General features: G+C 41.0%; 1 protein-coding gene across 2 annotated transcripts in view; it reads left to right on the top strand.

Moving 5' to 3' along the window:
* megf10 (multiple EGF-like-domains 10) overlaps window positions 1-14,329 on the top strand; it is a 46,093-nt gene that overhangs the window by 17,548 nt on the left and 14,216 nt on the right. For both annotated transcript variants that reach the window (XM_058617139.1, XM_058617138.1), the window contains exons 2-8: window positions 422-567; window positions 2,331-2,432; window positions 2,731-2,831; window positions 3,533-3,625; window positions 11,839-12,085; window positions 13,351-13,471; window positions 13,617-13,753. In XM_058617139.1, coding sequence (XP_058473122.1) covers window positions 440-567; window positions 2,331-2,432; window positions 2,731-2,831; window positions 3,533-3,625; window positions 11,839-12,085; window positions 13,351-13,471; window positions 13,617-13,753 — 929 coding nt within the window. In that variant the 5' untranslated portion in view covers window positions 422-439. The remainder of the gene's footprint in view (window positions 1-421; window positions 568-2,330; window positions 2,433-2,730; window positions 2,832-3,532; window positions 3,626-11,838; window positions 12,086-13,350; window positions 13,472-13,616; window positions 13,754-14,329) is intronic.

Genomic DNA, 14,329 nt, shown 5'->3' with positions numbered 1-14,329 from the left:
AATTTTAAGACCAACAAAGTCACGATTGTTCTCTGCTGATCTGTTGTTTATGCCACGCTGTTTCTCCTAAAACCTCAGTTTGGATCATGAGTTGATGAGCTGTGCGTCAGGAGTGACTGTGTCAGATGTTATTTCACAGTGTCAGATGCAGCTTTGATTCAAAATGCCATATTTGTGAGACTGAAGTTCATATTTGAATTGTTAATTTTTAAACTCTGGTGCTAACATGTCAATGCTTTTATCTTTTAATCGTATTGTAATAATAATAATTCACAATTGTACCAAATCACCCTTCAAAAATGCTGTGGTTTCTTCTTTACATCCACTCAACAACTTCATTGTATCGTGTTCATCACTGTGAAGAGAGTGAAATCTTCTGATGCTCAGAGCTAACGACGTGTGTCCTCTCTTCATGTGTCAGGTTGCAGCGTGGTCTGCGATGGCTGTGTCACTCTGCTGCCGTGGGACGTTCCTCTCGGCTGTGACCTTCTCACTTTTCTGTTTCCTGCCTCACATCACTTCCTCCCTCAGCTTGGAGGATCCCAACGTGTGCAGCCACTGGGAGAGGTCAGTCACAGCGCTGCTGTCTTGAATGAATGATGAAAGGAGAAGCTCAAACGTAAACAGTGGATCTGTGGATCCAAAAAATCCTATTTTTCCTGAATTAAATCAATTGGTGTGATTGCTGTTTTTCATTTTATGTCATTTTATTTTGGCAAATATTATTGTCGTCCTCCTTGAGAATTTAACTTTTTAAATTATAACCTTCATAATTTGTTGAGGAGATCATAGCAAGTAAACAAATAGGCGTAAATGCTGTGGAGCGGAGGCTACTGCTGTCGCCATGGTTACCACTACTGTACCAGAGGAAGATGCGGGGACAGGGACGACCAGTATGAGACCAGTGACAAAACTAACTTAAGTTACAGTGTAAAACTGCTGTTTTCTCTGGTTTTATCTCAGGTGCAGATATTTTGCTTACTCTTCATTCAAGCTTTTTTTTTTTCTTTTCATAAAAAGTATAAATGTTACGTTTCCTGTTGGTTACTGAGGTAAATTAGAATTGAAGATTGAAAAATCCCCCCCCCCATTACTATGTTAAAACATACATACTGCTAAAAAAATGACATGACATGTAATAAAGAATATTGGATTTTTTGCCATGTTAATTTCATAGTCATCAGGAGGAAAGTACCAAGTGCTCATGGGGGTGTTTTCAGAGCACCCGTGTTTCACAGGTAACAGCTTGTCTTCAGAAAACACCCCTCTTGTTTTCACTCTTTTGGATTAGCCCAACCCACACAGGCTGAGTGACTCGTGCCGCAGGTAAACCCGGAGCCCGGGGACCAGCCCCGCAGACGTACTTAGCTCCATGTGTGGAGCTTCAGGACACGTTTAAAACACATACAGCTCTTGGCATGGCTGGTTTTGGTGCTATAATTAACAAACGGAAGCTGTTGAAAGTCGACAGTTGGCGCTGGTTTATAAAATAATGTTGTTTTAGCAGCTCGCCTCAGGATGAGCTAGCATGGTGCTAACGGCTAGCTCGCGCTCGCTGTGCGGCTCCGTAGCCTAACCGTAGTTTAACCTCTGAAATAGCAGTAGCACACACACACACACGCTGTTGTTGATAAAAATGAATCATAACTTTGACTCAACTAGAGCTACAACTAACGATTATTTTCATAATCGATTAATCTGTCGATTATTTTCTCAATTAATCGTTTGGTCCATAAAATATCAGAAAACCATAAAAAATGTTGATGTGTTCGTCAAACCTGGAAATGATGACGTTCTCAAATGTCTTGTTTTGTCCACAAACCAAAATCATTGACTTTTAATGATTAATTTGTTATCCAGAGCAAAGAAATTAAGGAAATACACACATTTAAGAAGCTTAAACAATCAGAAATCTTGTTTTAATCATGAAAAAAGCTTCAAACCAATTAATCGATTATCAAAATAGTTGTCGATTAATTCAGTAATTGATTAATAATCGATTCATTGATTCATCGTTTCAGCTCTAAACTCAACAACACATCAGAAGCCTGATTATGTGACCTATGAACACACACACACACACACACACACTACCAGGATGTCCATATAAGGTTGTGTATTATTCCCACTGCAATTTACCGAGGGTGCACCTGCGGCACAGATCCGTTAACTATAATCAATGTGAAAAACATTGAAAGCTAAATACCTAACCCTCGCTGTTCACTTCACCTTTAACCTAAATCCAACCCTGAAAAAGCCCTTTAAAGTTAAGAAGAGCAGCCAAAATGCCCTCACTAACATCTAAGTTTTTTGCCTCCTTGTGGTTGCAGTTACTCGGTGACGGTGCAGGAGTCGTACGCTCATCCCTTTGATCAGATTTATTACACCAGCTGCACCGACATCCTCAACTGGTTCAAGTGCACCAGACACAGGTAAGAACCATGTCCCTGAACCCCGACTGCAAAACATCCGCTCATACTGTAAGACGTTTTCTTATTAGGAGGAGCTATTGTTAATCACATGTAACTGTGTGTTTGGTTTTTATGTCCAACTTTAAAGATGCACGTGTGATAATACAGACAGGACAAAGACATTGAGTTCCATTATGAGACAATCCACTTCTCTCTCCACACTTTGAACCCATGCCATGAAATTAACACAGAGTGAACTGCACTGTGCGTGTGTGTGTGTAAAGTATATGTCTTCTTGACTGTGTGTGTGTGTGTGTAGGGTGAGTTATAGGATAGCATATCGCCGAGGAGAGAAAACCATGTATCGGAGAAAGTCCCAGTGCTGCCCAGGCTTCTACGAGAATGGAGAGATCTGTGCTCGTGAGTCTCACTCACACACACACACACATCTATCTATCTATCAGTTTACATTTGGTCCTAATGTTTTGTCACAATTGGCCACAAACACAGTTACACAACTGATGGTTTAAACAAATGAAGTGTTTGAGTTTATTATATGTATATACTGTATCTTTTGTGTAACATTGTCTTTTAAACAAAAGTGTTGGGGGCATTGTAGCAAAAATAAAAAAAGGAAGAAGAAAAGACTGAAAGTCTGTTTATGTCACTCTGTTCTTTTTGAAAACATCTGGGTGTTGCTTTGACAAAAGTAAAGATTTATGTTTTGGCTTTTTTTTTTAAAGCGGTCTAATGTGGGATTGTAAATTTAGGGCTTTCAAAAAAATTAAATACGCAAACAACCCTAATGTTCAATGTTGAAAAAATAAACTCATACTTCCAAGTTTTTTTAATAATTATGACACAAAGTTCACAAAGTGCAAAAGCGATAAGATTTCCATAATAACTGTTCAATATTATATCAATCAAATGACCTGAAAGAGAGCAAAATGAGAGAGAGAGAAAGAGGTGCAGCGTACACAGCCCTGCAGAGTAAAGGTCATTATTCTAGCATAGGTACAAGAGGGTCTGCTGCCTAAAAAAATAAAGAGTTTCAGAGCTGATACTCAACTGTAAGTATTGTACTGATGACTCGTCTCTCGTCTCGTCTCGTCTCTGTCCAGCCCACTGTGCGGAGAGCTGTGTCCATGGTCGCTGCATGGCCCCCAACACCTGCCAGTGTGAACCAGGCTGGGGGGGCTCCAACTGCTCCAGCGGTAAGTCATGCAGCTGCTGCTGTCTGTGAGCCCTCACGTCTTTGTGTGTGTGACTGTGGTTTTCTGTGAAAGCACTCAGAGCATGAGAGAGAAAACAGACTGTTGTATCATCTTACTGAGCCACACCGACACAGAGAAACACCACAGGAGCAACACACTTTGTTCTCAGGCCTGTTTTTCTCTGTGCACTCTGTGTTCCCTCATGTTCTGCACTTAAAGCTCATCTAGACTTTTTTGGCTCCGAGTGCTCTCACATGTGTTCACCGTAGGCTGCAAGTGAAGCACTTGCTCTGTACTGTGAATGCAGCCAGGTCACATGTTGTGAACCTCACTTTGTTTTTAGTATCCAGTTAAATCATGTATATGCAAATGCAGGCCCTGCTTCAATCAGCTTTAATCAGGTGAGGGTTTAGCCTCTGGGGTCAGGGCCAGTGTTGTGGGGCTTCCTGTGTAGACAGCATCTTGTTTTGTCTCACCTGCCAGATGAATGGATGATTGAAAACTGAGAGAAATAAGCCTTTTGTTTGCATTTAGGAAATATCAATTAAATGCATGATTTTTTTCGGAAATATTTGATTCACTCGTTTTTAATTAGTTTTTGTCCACTTTCACTAATTTTTACTTAGTTTTGGTCCAATTTCACTCATTTCCAATTAGTTTTTGTCCACTGTTACTCATTTTCTATTAGTTTTGGTCTATTTTCACTAAATTATTATTAGATTTTATCAATTTTCACTCATTTTTAATTCGTTTTTGTCCACTTTCACTCATTTTTAATTCATATTTTGAATTCATGTTTTTGACGAGTGTCCTAATCTCTATTAACAGCTGTCTGAATGTAAATTCCGATTCATTGCTGATGCATTTCAATCACTATATCCTGCGTACGGTCTTCTACCTGCAGGCAACCAATCCTGTTGAAGCGTAAATGGTAAAAATAGAGACAGAAACCTGAAGATTGTGTATATTTACAGGCAGAACCTGTTTATTGAGATGACAGTGGCAGCACCTGTATGCTGTGTGTCGTCGTTATGATGATGATGATGATGATGATGATGACATAACTGATTGCAGTAGAGGTGTAGTGTGATAGAAGGACATCCTCTTTGCTAAATACTTGACATATCGTATCTTCATTATTTTCTTTGTTACGTGCACACCAGTGACACTTGGTCCTGTTAGCGTAGCTGATAGCAAAGATGGCAGACACTGTTTATGAGGAATGAGGTCTCCGTCCCCTATGAGGGGCTCTGAAAAGTATGGAATTAGCGTTGCAGTTTTAAGCCTTAGACCAAGTGTCTCTGGTGGACACGGAACAAAAAAAAGAATGAAGATAACTCTTGACTCAGTGGAAACTGAGGTTGGAAGCACAATTTTTCACCCCATTCTAGTAATACAATGCTACATGCAAATCGGTGAAGTATTCCTTTAAGGAAGGTGGTGGAAAACCATTTTTCTGATTATGACTGTGGTTAAGTTTAGGTACAAAAAAACACCTGCTCAGGGCTTATAAAAGATTATGTTATTTTCTCATAGTGACACAACATCATCCATGAATACACACACCTGTGTGCTGGATGCATCATGGACTGTAATGTCTATAAAATCCTACAAAAATCAGCAATAAATCTTCCAACATTTGACGACCAATCTACTTTTGGAGAATTTGCTTCAGATATATAATAATAACGACAACACTATCAAAAACATGTTGAGACATTTGGGTATTAACTACAATGATTTGGTACTTTATTGTCAAAGCTTAGCCTTTTTATGTCAACAAAAACTGAGCGGACATTTCAAAGGCAGACTGCGGTGAATGTTATCATGACCCTTGTCTCTCACCAGCTGCTGCCAGTTTGTCTCTCCCTCGCTGTGGTCTGGCTCAGCTCAGCAGGCCTCCACATGAAGCTTATATTATTTTCCAATTGAATTGGTCTGTGCACAGAAGCTGGTTTTACAGTTCGTTGTTTCAGACATCAACATGATCCATGACACCCACCCACACACACACACACACAGTCTCTGCAGCTGCCGCACATCAGCCGCCCCTTAGTTTCTCTCCTGACCAGCTGCAAGTGGCTCCTCCTCTAACTCACGCAGAGATGCCACCGCAGTCACGGCGGGCGCCTCGCTTACACGTGGAATTTCATCACGTTCATTTATTTGCCACACACCGGACGTTGGTGCTTGTGTCTGTACTGGTTGAAACTTAAGTTCTCTTGTGTCCACTCAGTGACTGAAGAGGGTATTTTTTTTGTCTCTCCTCCACAGTGTGTGAATGTGTCTCTGTGCAGATCCATAAGCTGATATGCATGAGGAGCCCACAGGGTGTGTCCCTGCTGTCTTCAGTTTCAGTCTGTAATAAAGAAGCATATTGTTCTGTAGTGGCCCCAGGACTCTCCTGGGCCCCACTAAGTCCAGCCAGTCTGTCTACACACACACGCACAGAGGTTTCCACTTGTGAGTTCAACGAGTTGATAGTAGTTTACATATGTATTGCACAATTATAATATTATAGTTAAAAAATTGAGCGATTCATTAATTATGATCTGTAATTTATTAATCTAAACCTAAAAATTACTTAGAAAAGCTCTCAACTTGAAGTATTTTCATTTAAATTCATTATTACGTTATTGTGGCAGATCAAAAGATTGATATGTAACAAAAAACGTGGCTTTATAAAGTCATATATTGTTTTAACAAACTTGAACAGACATTTACATTCGGCTGTGTTCTTTTATCAAACTCCAAATAATTAGAAAATACAAATTAAAAATAAAACATCAGGTCCATATCAAGTAGCCTGTCGGTCGCAGACTTACTCATACGTGGGGTGTTCTCTCCGCCAGCTTTGCTATGGCTCACTAAATTGTTAAATGAATTCACATTTTTGTATGTTTCTGTAAAGTTTAGAGCACAGATGTTGGTAATATATTCACACCGGAAATAATGAACTCAACTGTCCTAATGATATTGCAGTGAACTCCACATTGATGGGCTATTTCTTACCGTTTCACAACACCAGGAGAGTTTGGTCATGTTGCCTGCGGCCTCCAGAAACTCTCTTGCGTACAGAGAACATGAAATTGGCCTCATTGCTTTGTGTGTTTCTGTGAAAAAGCACCAAACCAATCGTGATTCCCTCCCCCCCCTCAGTGAAACATCTAATATCCAATGCACTGACTGTTTTACAGGTCACTGGGCTTCAACAATAATGTCTGAGGATCAATTTGGGGACAAGAGCAGGAAATGCTGGGAGGTTGTTTTCTCTGATGAGCAGGAATAATAGGATGGAGATTTGCAGTAGGAAATGACCCCGGGCACTGGAGCTTGTGATTTAGTACACATGATAACAGCACAAGACGCTCATGAGTCCTCAAGTCCAGCTGTAAGAACATACCGAGTAACAACACTTACTGTATAATAACCTTCAGCCTCGGTACCCTGTTCTTTCAGGCATTATGGCAGATGTTAGTTCACCCCAGGGTGCAGGATCTTATGTGCTATTTTTGTGTTTTTGTTTTTTTTTGTCACTACTACCCACCGGCTTTATTCTGGAGATTAATCTCATCAAGGCAAACAAAGATGTCTTCATTGTTGGCCCTGATACTCCGTCATACAAAAACTAAACTTAAAGACACTCAAAAATGGCTGTAGTTTGTAGTTTTCCTTGTCAACAAACTGTACTTACTGAGGAAAGCAATTGGGCTAGAGTTACTGGTTCAAATCCTGGGACAGGTAAAGGGCTGGCTTGCCCCTGAGCAAGGCACCCAGTAAAATGCCTGCAGCTCCTGTGTCCGACTTGTGTGTTTTCACTACTGTTGTGTAAAAAGGATGAGGACAAATGCACTATCACTAATTGGTGTGTGTGTGTGTGTGTGTGTGCAAATTAAACTCATTCTAATTCTATTCTGTGGTTTCAGAAGACAGTTAGCACTTGTGGCTGGATTACCCGAGACGTTACAGCCAGTTTTGAACAAGGTTTTACGTTATATCACCACACTGATACATTTCATTTTTAAAAAGCATCACATTGGCTGGGTACATTTACAACTGGTGTCCCCTCTGCACGAGTTTTCGAGCTCCTAAAATAGAGTTTGAAAAGTGTCAGGACCTTTGTGTTCTTATACAAAGCAGCTTTACAGCTTTACTTTTACAGCTTTATCAGTCTAACACTTTCCTGCTCTTCATTTTCTACACAACCAATAGGTTACACCAGCATTTGGACATGTGGAGCTAAAACACTCATCTGTGTGGATGCATCTGTCATCTCCACGCAATAACAGTAAAAATAAAGCAAGTTTAATAAAAGAGATCATTATACAGCTGTGTCACAGACTGACTGCTTCTAATCGTAAGAAGTCAAATGATCTTGTTGTGTAGACATGGTGGAGTTCCCCGTCAAGGCTAGTTATGCTTCTTTATTTGGCTGGCAGCACAAAACCTCGTCTGCATGGGGACAAAAGTGAACGATGTTTAAAGAATCAAACGTATGATTTGTGGCGCCAGGGTCTCTGTTCTCCACGCACTGTACATCAGCATCGACGCTGCTGAAATGTGTGATATATTTATTGTAATATGAAGATGAATTCTTGGAGGACACACATTCCATGCTGCATGGGAAAGTGGAAGAAGGATACAGATGTTTCTTCTCACTGCGAATCCTCCATATCAGTGTGAGAGGCCTTCTCTGTTCCCATGAGTGCACGATGCCTGGTAGACTGGGTAATCACTAAAGAGATGGAAAAACATTCCACTACCAATCCCTCCTCAGTGTGGAGGGCGAGAGCTGAGCCCACCATCAGCAGCTCAAGTTACTGGCTCAAGACTGTTTTTTTTTATTATTATTATTATTATTAGTGTATTAGTGCATTTGTGACGCATTGTGTATTTTTAGATAAAGATGCACTGTACTTTCCTGAAGAAGGAATTATTATTGTTTACATAAAATATTGTTATTTATTTATTTATTTATTTATTTATTCGTGAGACCAGCCGTGTGACGAAACCTCTGGCACGGTGCACTTGCACTGTTTTTGTTCGAGACCATAGTGAAGAGGCCAGTGAAAGAGAAGCGGCCCATTCTCCTGCGAGTGGATAAGGAGCCCTGAGCTCCTAGAAGCTGCTCTTTCTTTAATCTAGGTCAGGTTTCACAAAGGTGCAGGGATGACAAGACATGAAGGCACGAAGGGTTTTTGACATGAGCGTTCTACTATCTCTCATCTCTAATTCTCAAACCGTCACGCCCCCCCGCCCCCAATCCTCACCACTGTTTGTCACACAGGCCCAAACTGCCGGAGGAAAAGGGAAGTGTGCACTTTTATCAGGGCAAAGTGAAGTAGGCTAATGCAGGAGAGGAATAAAAGGAGCCTGTTAATCACTTAAACAACTGCAGAATGGTGGAGTGGTTGAAGATGGCTGTGTTACTTTGTATGCTGGTCACATAAACACCAGGCTGTGCACCGTGTGAGAGGAGCCTGAGCTCCAGGGAAATGTTCTATTATTGAAATACAAGTGTCATCTTTACGGCACTCAGTGTGTGGTTCATTGTGGGTTACGTCAATGTTTAGTGTATTTTGCAGATTACATAGAGGAGAGGTTAGAAGATGAAAAGGCATCAAGAATGAACAGCTACATACAGTTTAATGCTGTCGTTAGAAAGTCACAATTAACAAAAGGAAACAAAAAGACAAGAAGATGTCTCCAACATCCTTGTTGGTCAGAGATGTCCTCAAGCTTTTCTTCTCTCCTCAGTGATGTAAGTAACTACAAAGTAAATAAAAATAAATCATGCTTGGGGGGTAAACAGGAAGTCAATTTTATGCTCTGCTGGGTTTTTTTTCTTTGCTTATTTTCACAAATTGTCATTAACCAGAAACAGCAATTGTGAAAATTATGGAACTGAAAGTGTCAACAGTAGCTGCATCTTCTGAGGTCTCTATTTCTTAAACACAGATCATGAGCGTATGCAATGTTTTTCCCTTTTAAAGCTCATATGGACAACAGGCGTCAGCATAGCAGATATAAATATATACATATAGATAGCTTTTAAAAATGACGTTAGATATAGCAGTAAACATGTTGAAAGGTATTGCAGACATAGACTTTGTTAGGTAGGCCTTTTGTTATTAAGTTTCCTTTTGACAGCCATGTTTTCAGTGGGGCACAGACTTCATGTGACACGTGTGTGTCACTACTTCCTACAACTTCATACAACTACATTTTTATAGTGTGTTTAATGACACACATCATTGTCAATGGTTCTGATCTCTTTAATCCCTGTACTCCATCCTGTTCTCTGTCCCTGATAATACAAGGATCCTGTTTTAGAATTATTCCGTCTACAGGGCCATCTTCTATCTGGACCGCCTTCCTATGGAATAACCTGATACCAGTCTGTCTGACTCTGCTTTAAATCCAAACTTAAACTACCCCTTAATGCCTTTACCAACTTATTCCTTTATTATTTCAGGCTTTGTAGTTCCTACTATTCTTCCACACTGTGGATTGGTCTCAGTCTCAATGATTTGACAGTATAGACCTTGTTCCAGCTCCAAACTTTTCTTTGCCATTGTCACCAGATGTTTCTGCTGCCTACACTGCAAAGCAACCTATAAAAGAGGAAAAGAGTCGGAAAGAGAATCAGACAATAAATGTGAACATGGGCGGAGCCTTTCAGAGATGTCTGAACTCCTGGAAGTGTGTCTGTCTCTGTTCATCTGGTAGCAGGAGTTCAACACCTGTGAGAGCTCAATAATCCACTATTTATCTATTGATCCCGTCAACTGCAGCTTTAAATTCAGTAGCATATGGACGCGCTGTACATTACAAAGTCCTCGTGAATATTCCCCTCTTTCCCCTCAAACCCAATATAAACCTCCATGACGCAGAGTCCCATAATGAAAGGCCTGTCAGTGACTGTAAACCTCCTTGACTCTCTCCAGTTTTGTCCCCAGTCATTAGCAGGCACTGAGAGCAGGGCAACAGTCTCCTCATGAGCTTTCTTCAACATGAAAGTCATCTAGAATAAACATGTGGTCCGACACATTGTCAGCTTTAGCATGTGGCTACACATGCTGAGGTTTCCATCACAAATTGTAACGATGAAGCCAGACACAAGGTTGCGCTTGCTTATGCGTATGAGGTGCGGCTTGATTAAGGCTGGAAATCCCAGCGGTCCGAGGTTAATGAAGCTGGCTGAGGTCAGTGCTGAGCGCTGATGGAGTCTTTGGCTGTTTGTACAACCAGATGGTTTTTCTTGACAGTGATTAGGAGCAGTCTTTGGCTTCGGCAAGACGTGGTAGGGCACAGCTTGGTGTGGTATCATAACATGGTTTGGGCTGTTCTGTTGCTAGAAGAGATTAACATACACAGAGTAGTAAAGCAGCTCTCTGCCAAATCTTAACAGAATTATGTCGATGGCTTGGTCACTTGTAGTAGAGAGAATGAACCCTCAGTCCCACTCTGCACTCTGTCTTTGCTTTGTATAAGTTTGATGAGTGTGTAGGAACATGTTCCTGTCATAAAGATGCAGCAGTAGTGAGGACACACTACAGGTACTCTGATGATGAAGTCTTTTTGTCACAATTACTTAGTATTTGGCTCATCTCTATGAAAGGCAATCAGCATGTGAATTTAGATCAGTCACAAAATCAGATTGCCAATGTCTGTGAAGGTTTTCAGTCACCCAGGCCTCTGTAGGCTGGAACCCTGTCTAGACAAGGCATGTCATTCCCCCCTGAGCCAGTTCCAGGTAGAGTGATCACTTTGAGTCCTTCCAACGATTGTAGACATCCGCTCCTCCAGAAGAAAATAACAATAACCTTAACAACATTGTTATTCCGTATATTACTGGAGTCTCTGAGAAACTCTATATACTCCCAACGCACAAACCTCTCATTGAGAATTACTGAAGAAGACGAGACAAACAATGAACAAGAAAACTCGCTCATCAGAGCAAAACATGGAATTTTATGTGAACATACGACACATATGTTTTGGTTGTGTTTACCCACAATGCCCTGCGTTGTAGTCCGCTTCCTGCATTTGGTTCACTTGAAGCGAACTGAGACTTATGTTTTTAGGCCGCCCAGAGTTCACTTCAGAGTTCGGTTGCGCGTTCACACACTATAATTTGCCAAAGTTTTCACACCGTCCACTGTATTCCACCGGTGTCATATGCTGATTCCTGTCCTCCGTCTTTCCTCCAGCATGTGACAGCAGCCACTGGGGTCCACACTGCAGTAACAGATGTCAGTGTCAGAACGGAGCGCTGTGCAACCCCATCACCGGAGCCTGTATCTGCAGCCCCGGATACAGAGGCTGGCGCTGTGAGAGCCAGTGTGAAACGGGTACCTATGGTAACGGATGCCAACAGAAATGTCAGTGCCAGAATGGTGCCACCTGTCACCATGTGACCGGAGAATGCAAGTGCACACCGGGATACACTGGAGCTTTGTAAGTTGACGAGAATGTGTGAGAATTTCCGTCTTTAAAGTGACTTTAAAGTTAAAGTAACTGAGAAGTACTTTATATGTTTGTTACTTTGTACTTTCCCCAGTTTCAGTGTCTATATCTGCTTTATATTGTGTCACAAACAGAGAATCTCCTGTTCCTGTTTTAAAGTAAAAACACTCTAGTGTTTCAGTTCCCTTATTCAAAAAAAAAAAAACATAGCAGAAAGTGCACTGAAGCTCAGGTGAGCAGGATGCACACACACACAAAGTGGCCTATGACAAGACCACTGGCACTTTTCCACTACACTGTCCTGGCACAGCTCGGCTTGTTTTGCTTTTCCATACACAATAGTACCTGGTACTTTTTTTAGTACCTGCTCTTGCAAGGTTCCAAGCGAGCTGAGCTTGGAACCACTACACGAGACGTCATCAGATGTCGGGGTGCTGTTACTGGAAGAGTCATGAGCGTGACGCCCGACACAAGAATCAAATCAAACAATGTCGAACTGTAGATCAGTTAAAAAGACTCAAAAATCATGTAAACATTTAGCAAGGAAATGTCTAAAATCTCAATATTTAACAGAGTCTGAGTGCGAGTGCCATATTTCAGGTCAGTGACTGTGTCAGATGGAGTTTTGCAGGAAGTACTGAACAAAGGGGTTCTAATGATTCAGTTACACTGAAAACAATTGCTTTACAAGTCACTAGTCACTAGTTTGTGTTTGTCGCATGTGAAACTAAGTCACAGCAGTTTCATGCAGCTGTGCCGTGCTGTGATGACTCCGCCCACGTTGAGGAGGTACTATAGTAATGGAAAACCGTACCAAACCACGTAGAGACGAGCTGAGCTGTGCCGTGCCGAGGTGAGGTGTGCCGGGACTATATAGTGGAAAAGCGCCAAAATACTTTTGAGTCAAAACCTAGACCAGTGCACTCTACATTCATTTAATGTTCTGTTACCTTTTATATATTTAAATAACAGCAGTACGGTGAAATAATTATTATTCCCCTCAGCCCGTGTTTGACAACAAAACATTCAAACTACTAAGATGACTTGTGGTTTTGACTATTCTTCATTTCAAATCCAAAATAAGAAAAGACAAAGGGCAGATTTTATTTCAGGTTTTTTCCTTTCTCTTGCCAAAGTTGTGGTCACCTTGTTGAATATCACGTTTGATTGTCACTTACCTGGAGCAAAACAAACATGATAAATGTGCAGATGGACACATTTGAACCTGCTGCTGTTTTCTTTTCTTTTGCTGACAGCTGTGAAGACCTGTGTCCTCCTGGTAAACACGGGCCACAGTGTGAGGAGCGATGTCCATGTCAGAACGGGGGACAGTGTCACCATGTGACTGGAGAGTGCTCGTGTCCTGCAGGATGGATGGTACACAGCAGTAACGACAATAATCACCACAATATCATTTCCTTCAATAGTCATTTCAATAGAAATATGTGTGTGTTTGCTGTTTTTAAACCATGATAATAATAATAATAATAATAATGATGCTTCCATCGTTGTTGTTGTGTAGGGTACAGTGTGTGGTCAGCCATGTCCAGAGGGAAGATTTGGACAGAACTGTTCCCAGGAATGTCAGTGCCACAACAACGGCTTCTGTGTGTTGTCTACGGGACAGTGTCTCTGCACCCCGGGGTACATGGGAGAACGGTAAATGCTGCTTTTACACACACACACGGACACCAGCCTCTGTGTGAGTCTCATACAGTTGCAGTTTGGCTGGATTAATTTACATAACTCAACAGAAGTATGCTTTACGAACACTGGTGAGCAATGCTATGACATAAAAATCATTATTATTATTAATAATAATAACGATTATAATAATATGATGATGATGATATACAATTTATTACCATACAAAAATGATAACAATATGAAACACAGATAAAAATCAATTAAAATACAACAGAAAATACCAAGAATGCAAAGGAATGTAGATGAAGACGCGAGGAGAATCTGCCTGTGTGGCCATGATGTCTCAGCAAATCCTTTTTAAATGAAGTTCAAATGTTCAGTTGGACATGAACTGGTTATGATTTGGTGGCCTCAGTTCGAATGGAGTTCAACTTGTGAAACAATATCTCAGAAGCAAGTTGTGTGTTGAATTTTGGGTTGGAACTGGGTAAAAAGGCTTTTGTCCATTCTGCTCCTTTTGCATAGAATATGTTGCAGAAAGACTGGAAACTACCAGAATTCATTTCATTGAGTGTTTTCAAATCCAAA

Source organism: Solea solea, chromosome 19, assembly GCF_958295425.1.
Source record: "Solea solea chromosome 19, fSolSol10.1, whole genome shotgun sequence".
In the NCBI taxonomy this organism is placed as follows: Eukaryota; Metazoa; Chordata; class Actinopteri; order Pleuronectiformes; family Soleidae; genus Solea; species Solea solea.
The sequence above is the reverse complement of the archived record's forward strand: the minus strand, read 5'-3'. Positions and strand labels throughout refer to the sequence as shown.